Source organism: Mesitornis unicolor, unplaced genomic scaffold (assembly GCF_000695765.1).
Source record: "Mesitornis unicolor isolate BGI_N332 unplaced genomic scaffold, ASM69576v1 scaffold1238, whole genome shotgun sequence".
Lineage (NCBI taxonomy): Eukaryota > Metazoa > Chordata > Aves > Mesitornithiformes > Mesitornithidae > Mesitornis > Mesitornis unicolor.
This window is the reverse complement of record NW_010199541.1, coordinates 8616-19717: the sequence shown is the minus strand read 5'-3', so window position 1 is coordinate 19717 and position 11102 is coordinate 8616. Positions and strand designations below refer to the sequence as shown.

Below are 11102 nucleotides of genomic sequence, written 5' to 3'. Positions count from 1 at the left end.
TTCTAAACCTTTCTTCAGTTACTGCTCTGCCTAAAAGCTCACTCTGCTTTTCCTCCAGGCCTCACTACAAGTGTATCTTTTGTGTTTCTGATGTTCTTCACTGGCTATTCTGCATTGCTTCTATGATGTTTTAACTGCTTCCCTCGACCCATAGCTCTTCAAGGCAACACGTATTCAGATTCCACCCACATAATTCATTTAAATCCTAACGTGGACCTGGCAGTTTTTAGCTTTTTGCATGTGTCATCAGGTCAAACAGAGAAGAAAAGCCTACTGCTAAACCTCAGTCGCTACCGCCTACTTGCGTTACGCTTACAACTGTCACATCCACACATAATTGCCAGATATTAACTGGTGAAGACAAGACCACTCAGCCAGATAATGCACAGATACATTCAGCTCTCTTTTACATAAGTATAAAGGTAAATCTGTGATGTTATTCTGCTGTTTTCAAGCGAAAAGCAGAAGCTAGGTATCCTCACAGGAATGGTGTCCTGCCATTTGTTGCTTCTGCCTGTTTGCTCCGTGGCGCGGTGTTCTGTCACAGGCAGATGTAGATACCTCTGGATATTGCTAGGAGCCACTATTACTGATCTGTCTGAAACATCTTCATTGGAAGATTATTTCCCTTGATCCATCCTAAATTTCAGTTTATGAATAAAAGTATCCGGGTAGTTGCCGCTGGCGGTGCCTTTTGCCACTGAAGGAGGTGGGTCCCTCCATCTCTCGTGTGAGCACAGCGATAAAACTGAGAACAGCCTCTGGCATCATGGCTGCATTCTCACCACAGAGCTCCGATGCCGACAGCTGATGTGCTGCTGACAACTTTATTCCTGTAACTGGCAGCCAGAAGTAGAAGTTTGATCTAGTGGCATCTCGTCAGCCGAAACAGCTTCCTTTAAAACTTTCATGTTTTCTGATCTTTTTGTTGTTATTTATATTAAACGATGCCTCTTAAAACACGCAGGAGCTGTCAGACAGCGTCTGAGCCAGGAGTTCCCCTAGTGCCAGAAACAGCGAGGCCTGGTTTCCTAAACATTTGTGTTTCATGGCTGCCTGAGCTCTGCTTCGAGCTTTCCTCGTGGCTGGGGCATGTGTGGTTTCTTCATGGCTGGGGAATTCTGTGTGAATAGGCTTTTGTCATAACATAGGAACTTGCATTACAGCCTTTTTCCTGAAGGAGACGGGAGAAGAGGGCACTTGCGTGATCTTTCTCTTGTCCACAGCCGTCTGTTTTCACAGAAAACTGGTAGGAGATTTCTTCTGTTTGAAAACTCCAGGTTCTTTTTTCAAAATTTGACAAAGTTGTCTAGAAAAGGGAAAAACAGACAGGTAGTGTTAAGCCACATTAGCCTAGGGATTTTTAGCAAGTCAAACTAAAAAGGAAAGGGACTGTGTCAATTTTTTTCCTGCTACGCTTTCCTATAATTGATCTTTTCAGGGCAGTAGTGGAGGGATATCACCCTGCAGAGCACAGCTGAGCTTTACCTGCGACTGCCTCTGTAACTGCTCCTTCCTACCCCTCATCACCTCCTGATCCCCATGGACGCCTCTTATTTGGAGGAGGCTGTGAGGAGTAGGAGGGCAGGAGGAGCAGGCCAGGGAAGAGATTACCATGTGTGGTAGAGCCACAGCTATGTGTAAAGCGGGAGGTTTCTAAGTGGACCAATTTGGTTTCTACAAGATGTGGGCAGACATTGCTGAATGTGGCAAAAATAGGTATGCTCTTCGTATTTGCACTGTATTTGTGCTCTTTACTATGCCATTCGTTGCATGAAGGTGTGTGGGGTGAAGGAAACAAGCATTTGGCCTTAAAACCCAGCCTGGGACATGTTATTGATACTTTTGTCATTAAGTAGGCAGAATAACTAAATTACTGGTATTAGCAGTATAAGCCTTTGGTAAAAGGCTTTGTGTTCAATACCAAACGAGGCATAGTTTTAGAGAAGTGTTGAAGATATTTTACCTGTCTCACTGTAAGAAGCTGATGAAGACAAGGTACAAGCTGTTTCCATCATGGCATTGCTCAGATGTGCCTTCTAGGTTGGCACGTACTCTGTGATCTTGGGTGGTAAGAACTGCCTGCATCTTTTCTCCATCAGCGGGTTGTCAGTAGATGTAGGTGTTGCTTTAGGAAGACCCATCTGTGTAAAAACTGAAGACGTAACTCGCCATAAAGGAGCAAGGGATTAAAAGGCTTTAAAAAGTTTTTTAAGTGCTGTAGTTGTAGTTTGGCAGGTTGAGGACATTTGGGAGCTGCAGGTAGGTGAAAGAGAAGAAGCTGGCAGTAGACAGCAAACACCATTAGTTTGTGATCCACAATACACATTTGTCTTTTAGATCCATTAATGACCCTTTTTTCAGGTGAAGGTGAGCCCCCAAAGCTGTCAGTAGTATTAGCTCCTATAAACTCTGCATGATTTAGCAGATACAGAACAACCTACAGCCTGCAGCGCAGTACATGGCAATAAATAATGTTCAAGTGACACTGCTTTTATAGCTATATATTTAGAAAAAAAATTTAAAAGCCCTTTCCTAGAATTATGTCTTGCCAGGGAAAGAAGAGAGAGGAAAGTGAGGAAAGTCATGAGCACGACTCTCCTTAAGGACAGGCAATATTTCATACTCTTGACCACTTACTGATGAGCACTTTTTTTCAATCCTCAGCTGCATAATCCCGCACTCTGACTGCCAGTACAGAATTTTGTATTCATAGAGAGAGGGAAGATGCAGTTATTTGGGAACTTTATCGGCGCCATTTCTCAAACCATCAGACAGCTCGAACAAGTTCACTTTCCGTGACACCGTTTCCGTGTGGCGCTCCCCAACACGTCTCAGAAGTGGCACCTGTAGAGGGAGCAGAAGGCCCGAAAGAGCTCTGGAAGCGCTGGCCTGCCATAGCAGCACAAGGCAGTGCCGTGATGCTGGCCCCTGGTGCTGCTTCTTGACAAGCCCCTTCACCTTTCAGGTGTGAAATGAGGATTAGAGAATCTGCGCATATTGGTTTTTGGGTTTCGTGGAGATGAACAAAAGGGAATTCACACTCTGAGCCTTCTGCAAAAAAAGGGCAAACATTCTTTCATTTTTGGAACATAAAGATTATGCAAAAAGTGTGTGACTAAAGCCCTTAGTAGTTTTCTATGGCATGTATGAATATTTATAACATTTAGAAACCTGGCTTTGCAGTGGATTAGAAGATAATGTGCTGGCCTGCTGCCACTGTTCCAGGCTGGGTAGAACTGCAGCGGGTATTGTCGTGTACGTGTAGCGTGCTGGTAGTAGCGGTTGCTTGTCGTATTATGCAGTTGGTTCTGTTTCAGAAAGATCCAAATTTAGGTTTGTATGGCTTTTTGATCATGGTCTTTCTTAGCACAGTGAGTAAGCAGAGGTTAATTTCTGCAGGCATTAACTAGAGGTAATCCTTTACTTGAAGGAACATTGTAAGGAGCTGGCAATTAAAATTCCGTCTGAACATTTTCTCTGAACGTGTTTCTAGTTTTCTTGAATCAAAAGGAGACAATCCAACTTATCTACAAGATTCAGGAAGGGAAATTCGCTTGCGTTTCGTATGCTGTTTTTCTGTTCATTTTGCACCTTTCAAAGAGGAGCTCTTTTGAGTTGACGTTAGACAGCACTTGGAAAAATGCAGTGTGAAAGGAGCTCTTCAAGGATGCACGGTGCTCCAAAATCTCCCCATTGGCTTGCGATGCTGTCTTCTGGCCACTTTCTCCTTTTATTCTACCTTAACACCGACTTCCTCATTGCTTTATGTTCCATCATTGCCAGGATGCTTCTGAATGCACAGACTGAACGAGATTATCCTCGGGAATAGGCAAAGCAGCTCCTTAAATGGAAGCCTTTCAGCCAACTGAAGGCCTCAGACAGTTCGGCCTTTAACCAGAAGTCAGACACATTCATTGCTACTTCAGTTTTCCTTGCCTGGAATAGTCCATATAATGAGAAATTCAGAAGCAGTGAAAGCTAAAAACCTTTGCTACACACACAATTTGTCCTTCAGTACAGTAGCATTACAGTACTTGCTCTGAATGCCATGCGTTTTTGCAGAACAAATTCTCCACATAAGGAAAAAAAGCAAAATTATTCTACAGAGCACGCTTTTTTGGATAAATCTGAAGTTTTCACATAAGAAAACTAATCAAACTCTGAGCCTACAGGCGAGCTCCAAGGATTATTACGAAATGAGGCTTCAAAACCTAAACATTTACTACTGTGAAAAATTGGGGTGTGTGTTAACAGCCCATCTAGAAAGCACATCAAGCAACACCAGCTATCTTGGTAAAAATGCACTGTCCTTAGCTAAGCTTCCCTTGAATTCAGATGCTTTTGAATCTTCACCAGCTTGGCTGGTCCAGTTCAACTTTATGGTTCCTGCTTGAAATAGTCACTTTGTGGGAGTACTTTTTGAAATGGTATGAAACAAAATAGCAGCGTCACATAACAGAGCCAAATACGAGTCCATAGGGTTATGAACCATTCGTGTTTAGGTGCTTATGTTGTTTTGATTTTCATTTGATTGGGCTAGACTGGAAGAACCACCACTGTAATATGCAATATGTTCTGTCTCAATCCAGTGTTATAATGGGTGCTTATCTTTGGGTGTTTAAGAGGTTCCACTGAAGTCAGTGAGGCTTATTCACATGCTTAATGCTAAGCACATATGAGAACGTTTGCAAGGTAAGTGTCTTAGAAAATCTGCCTAGTAGCAATGGCTTGAAGAGGTATGAAAATTAGCGTAGGATAATGTCCTGGTTTTGCTGGGGTTGAAATGTAGAATTCCCTTTTAATGCTTCAGCAGAGCTGGGTTTCTGAGAAAACTGCAGTGTTTGTTGTCGTGAACACAAGTTGATACTACAGCTGTAGTCAGGGTAGAGTTATTTTCCTTCCTGTAGCTGATAAGATTTTTTAATTTTCCTTCTCACTAGCGGATATTTAAATTCTGTTTTTCAGTCTTTCTCCTGCACCTATGGTTATATTTTCATTTGGTTGGGGGTTTTTTTCCCTTCTCTCTGCACAAGAGGATGAGGGGGGAAGTGAAAGCCTGGGATTCTCTGGGACAGGTGACCCAGAACAGATGATCCGGCTGTGATCCAAGGTGACCAATACAGAAATGCAGATGTATTCTGTCCCATAAACGTCACTCACTATAAACTGGGGAGTTTGCAGGGGACAACCCCTTTGGCCCTTCCTTTCTTCCTTCAGTCCCTTCCCTTCTACTTCATGATGGTGGCCCATGCCAGTTCCTGAGGCTCCCCTCTCCCGTACGTTTTCATTGGTGTACGGCCAGTGGCTGCTGTCTGTGAGCTGAGTATAGCTTTGATTGCTTTATTTCTGGTTTATTTTAATTATTAAATAGTCTTCATCTCAACTGATGAGTTTTTTACTTTTACTCTCCTGATTCTCTTCCCATCCCACCGGGGAGCAGGGCAGTTAAGCGAGCAAACTGCATGGTGTTCAGCTGCTTGCTGGGTTAAACCATGATAGATAGAAATGATTCTTATTTTAGATCTATATTTTCCACATGTAAATAGATATTACTTTAGGAACAATATAAGCAGATCCATATCCAAATTCCCTGTCCTTTAGGAAGTTGTGTTTTAGAATCGAAGTATTTTAGATCAGTTTCAGAGTAGCTGATATAAGCAGATCCATATCCAAATTCCCTGTCTTTTAGGAAGTTGTGTTTTAGAATTGAAGTATTTTAGATCAGTTTCAGAGTAGCTACATTTCATCTGATTATACAATGTGCAATCCACAAAGATGAAGTCCATGTCATGTCAGTAGTGTTTCTAATGCTGACCACCAGCCATTACCATTTTTGTATGCTTGACAGTGCACTAAGGGGTCTAAGACCATTCAGTACGTGTGTAAGGAATATTTTACATTGGCGCCTCCCACTTCTGGAATGGCAGATTTCACCACGGTATTTTATGTCTAATATCATTTTCATGTAGGATTATAACTGTGTATTAATTTTGAGGAGCGTGTCCCCTAAGTTGTGCTGTTTACCAGTAAGGAATGTATCATTCCATTCTGTGAGGCCTTATGACTTGTCTGTTAATCCCACACAAAATCTGAACAAGGTATGCAGCAGCCTGCTGAGCGTGCTGTGTTACTACAGGTGGCTGCGTTGGAACTGCTGGACCATGGTAAAGTGCTGGAACAAACATTAGCCTCTGATTAGCAATAGCATTTCCCTTCTCTGCTTTTTCTTTATCTAAGCAAAAGAACCTGAAACGAATGTCCTTGTAACAGTGATTGAATCAAACTGTTTAGCTGAGGAATTCAGGCTTGCTGCTGAAGTGTCAGTTTATTTGGTATTGTGCAGAACACCTAATTTTGTACCCGCGCTGGTGCATCTGTTACCTGTGTGGTGCCAGTCACACAAGCCAGCTAAACTCTTGCAGTCCAGAACTAAATCTGAATGTTTTGCTTTATGGCTTACCTTCACTCCTGTTCTGAAAAGCTGTTGTAAAATAGCATCTGATTTAGCAGAGCAGAATGTAGTGATTAATATCGTCTTACCTGAGTGAGTGAAATGATGGCGTGTGTACTGACCAGTGAGCACAGCCAAGAGGGACCGAAGAGACTGCTGCTTTTCTCGTGAATTGCCAGTAGAAGTGTTCACCAAAAGTGAATGCACTCGTCATGCTGGTTAGATACACTTGTGCAAGCTAACGCTGCCTGACAGGTCTGTTTGATGACACTTGCCTACAGGGCCGCTGTTCTAACGGCGGCCTTCTCACCTGTGAATTGAGCATCAGAGAAATGCACATTGAAAGGGCTGATTTTCATTCTTAGTTAAGGCCTTTTACAGCATCCAAGCAAGGGAAAGGGTTCTCTGAGCGCATGTAAATTACACTCATGCTCATTTAAAGCCTGTGTAAATGCAAATCACACCCTACATATGAGGATATCAGCACTAAAATTATATTTTCATTCATATGACTGCTTTTATTGGCGTATGTCTTCACACTCAGGCACAGTTAGGTGCTTCGTTTAAATGATGATGAAATACAGCGCTTGTTCTCTGATTGCATCCCATCTTTTCTTTCCAGCGCATGATTGCCAACACTGTCAGGACGGTGAAATTCTGCCGAAGCCAATCTTTCAGTAAGTGTGTTACAACATCTGCACAGTCAGCATTATCATCAGGAGCTACAGTAATTACAACTAATTCTGTGTGTACCAGAATTGAAAAGCCTGGTTTCCAGTGATTCTTCCATGTTTGGATCCTCCCATGTTTCACAGGGTGAAATATCCTTCAGGAAGCTCTAATGAGCCCCTTCTCCTCCATCTCTTTTCCAAGCATGTGAAGGAGCTAAATATCTGTGAGGTCTCTGCACATCTGTCAAATCAGAACCAGTTGAAATTAGCCACTGGGTTCAGAAGTGCTTGAAATAAGGCTACCAGATGGCAGCACACAGATCTATGCAAGAGACTTCTTGAATAAACCCTGTTTTTATAGGAAACCAGTCCAGAAACATGACGTTTATAAAGGACATAACTGCATAAGGGGATGGACCTAAAACCTGTTAGTCAGAATAATTACCAGAATTTACCTGGGGCCATGTGAGATGACAGAGCTGTGTGATCAAGGTGTGTGTCCCACCCCGTCTCCAGTCACACTGGCCTTTCCTCGGTGCTTCACTCATTTTGCCTCACAGCAGCCTTCCTCTTCCTCAAAGAACAGAATAAATAAAATATCACAGTATGTTTTTATAAAAATTTTTGTTTCATTTTTTCCCAAAGCTTATCTCCAGAATATCAAGTTAAAGGAGCTTTTCGTTTTTAACTTTTTGGCCACCGTCAAGGTTTTTCTGGCTATGTATCTTTTAATTTTAATATATTAAGCACTACTGAGACCTCCACACATTTAGAAATTGAAGCTGATCTTCACTGTGCATGATATAACGAAATGTCAGTGTACAGATGTACTGTATCCAAGTCCCATGCTTTTTGTGTGTATGTCTATTTAGATATGGTAGATGCTTCAGTATCTTTTAGAGGAGTTGAAGTTACCTGACACATACTTCATGAAAATGTAAGCTGTCCACTGGTAAGCTGAAGTCACTCAGATTTTAACTCAGTGGTATTTCATAGCTGTTGTTGGAATAGGTGTAATGCAGTTCTGGTAAGTAATGTAAGCAGCCAATTTGGAGGCTTGAATGGGGCAGCCACTGTGCACTACCAAGTTACAAATATTTAATACTGAGCTAGAAATGGGAATATTTCATGAAAGGAGGCTTAAATTAACTATACAGTTTTGAATCCGTGTGAAAGCTGCTGGTTGAAAAGCAGATGGGCAGCTTTAAATCATACCAGTTAGCTCCATAATTCATCGCTATCGACTGGTAAGGTGATGTATGAAACTGTAACCGAGGGCCATCAATCTGAGCAAATGTAGCCAAGGATATCTGAGAGAAAAAGTTAATTTGTGAGGGTAGTGACCAGAAAGACTATCAGATATGGAGGAAAGGTTTCAAAGACAGCCATTGCTAAATATTTTCTTTTTAACTCACCAGGATCTGGTGTTTGCTGTGACAGCTTGTAAAGAGTTGTGCATTCTGGTCAGGCATTTGTTCGTTTAAGTGCATCAGTCCTACATCATTTCTCTTTCCCCAGATCCCGACGCAGCCCTAACGAATAAGAACCATCAGGACGTTCGGAGCTATGTGCGGCAATTAAATGTGATTGACAACCAGAGAACTTTATCACAGATGTCTCACCGACTGGAACCGCGTCGAGCATAAACAGTTGAAGCGATGATGAGAAATGATCTTTTATCCTGTCAAGGTCACTTGTTAAGAACTTCACTTTCTCTGCTACCGCACTGCCACTACAAAAATAAGCAAAACCATACTGTAAGGTCTTAGGCGACGCACAACGTACCAGCCTGTCAGAGAGCCTGAGCTGAGGAAGAATTTATGCTCTGTGGCTGTACGAGTGGCCGTATCGTGAACTGTTAATTCATCTTAGAGTGTAGTAAATGATTTCTCACGTGGATAAAAAAGGCAGCAGATAGAAATAGAATAGTTAGTGAAAATGCACAAAAAAACTTCGAACGACTCTAAGGGAGGTAGCATTTTTCTCCCTAATTAAAAATCTGTATCTTGTCATTTATTTTCCAAGTCGGGACCAAAACTGATCATCAGTTTCGCTTGCCCAGCTCCTGTTGCCCTCAGCAGAAGATGTGTGCGGGCATCTGCTGAAAGAATGCGGGGTCAAGAGAGGTCCAAGGTGTAGTTCCATTCAGAGAGGACTTAAACTGTCTCCATTTGAAATACAGCTGAGGTACTGAGAAACATTTCTAATCTTAACTGCATTGCCTACGACTGCAAGTAGTGTGGCCATTTCCGAAAACTGACAGGACTGAAAATACTCTGAATGATGCGTAGATTAATCTGTGTTTACATTTTACTTCTTTTTTTTTTAAACTACCAATCAGGTTTTTACAGAATTCCGAGGTGATGGTAAGGCTGCTGAAATCAAGAGCATAAAGGTAGCAAAGGACTGGTTCAACAAGAGCACAATATGCATAAACAGATTTCAAGAGAGCGATTTCCTGGACATTAAAACCTTAAACTGCAGCTATAATTAACTGTGGCTGGTTAACACTTATTTTCTGGTCTTAAGCATTTACAAATATCTTAATTTTCAGCCAATTGGTTTGCACTTTCAATAGACTGTAAATAAATGTTAATTCATTATGTTCTAGACTATTTATTTATGTAATAGCTATTGTGCCAAAATAATTCCGTTTTATTTATTTTGTTAGCATGTTACGGGAATGCGGCTTTTGTCTTTCCTACTTTGTGTGCATTTTAGAGCAGGAATTGTGTGATGTATGCTTTCTGTAAATAACATGCATTATCTGATTAAATGTAATTGCCGGAAAGTTTTAGTTGCTGGCCTTATTTGCTCTTTCAGCTTCATTTCTGCATAAATACCAATGCTATTAGTTGGCTGATGCAGCAAACTGCGCCTGTCCCTTGCTGGGCCTCCAGACGCAGTTATCCTACATCCCTATGATGGGGATGACCAATTTAAAGCCGGTCGGATCCGTCCCTGCCACAGGGGATGAAGGTCTTGCAGTGATGTAACACTATGGTTTCATTAGCTGGTTTGTCTGGAGTGTCTAAGGAGGCTCCCTACCCGCCCACGTAAAGACAGGAAACATTTACATCAGAAAGGTTTACATGAAGAAGGGATGTATTCTTCAGTTCAGCTCTCTGAGTAATTTGTCCTGCTCGGTCACTAATGCGAGCACCACGGGTCACCTTATCTTGGAGAGGGTTTTACCTCGGGTTAGGTAACTCCAGTTGAGACATTGGCTCATGCGGCAGCAGAGAGGCCTCTGGCTTCTGTCACCTCGGGGAGGTCCATCAGGTCCTGCGGCCACGAGGGAAGAGGGGCTCTGGCACGGTCACCTCGGGGAGCAGGATGGCTTGTGCTACCCTGAGCACGCCACGGGACGGGCACGCTGGTGGTGGCCAAGTGTGTGGCCAGGGAATGATGATGTCCGCATGACAAAAGTCTTTCCTGTTGCGTTCACACCAACTCTGCACTGCAAAGCTGGGCGTCATAAACCTGATTAAGCCTCAAATTAGAAGTTGCAGCTATTAGTTCATAATTAAGCTTCAGAGATGACCTCACTGATTCAGTCTGCATTTCGCCTCAGACGCAGAGCATACTTTCCTTGGCACTGACCAGCGCTGTGTGGAGTCAGTATACACATGGAGGTTATTTTTTATCTATAAACATAATTACATCCTTTTAGTCAAAACATGATTTCTGGAAAAGCTGAGAGTCACCAGGGAGATGCTGACACATAGAACCACTATCTGCTCAGTACCTGCAAAGGAAAGAATTACACAGTTAAGAAACATTCTGCAGCATGATTAAATAATTTATTTTAACTTTGTTGTCTGACTTGAAGTTCAAGATGATTCAGAGGAAAACCAGCTAATAACACAGAGACAAATTTGTGTCGTTATTTCAAGTGAGAAATATTTCTTATTTCCATTTGTACTGCTCTAAGAATATGCTTCACGTGACTTTTTCAGATACAGAATCTTCCCAGA

At 42.2% G+C, this 11102-nt stretch overlaps 1 protein-coding gene across 1 annotated transcript in view; it reads left to right on the top strand.

Annotated features, from left to right (window-relative positions):
* The window catches only part of LOC104544551 (rap guanine nucleotide exchange factor 4), a 23098-nt gene extending 13905 nt beyond the window's left edge, over positions 1-9193 (top strand). The window contains exons 8-9 of the mRNA XM_010189460.1: positions 7077-7131; positions 8644-9193. Of these exons, the coding sequence (XP_010187762.1) occupies positions 7077-7131; positions 8644-8771 (183 nt within the window). The 3' untranslated portion in view covers positions 8772-9193. The remainder of the gene's footprint in view (positions 1-7076; positions 7132-8643) is intronic.
* Positions 9194-11102: the final 1909 nt, after the last annotated feature.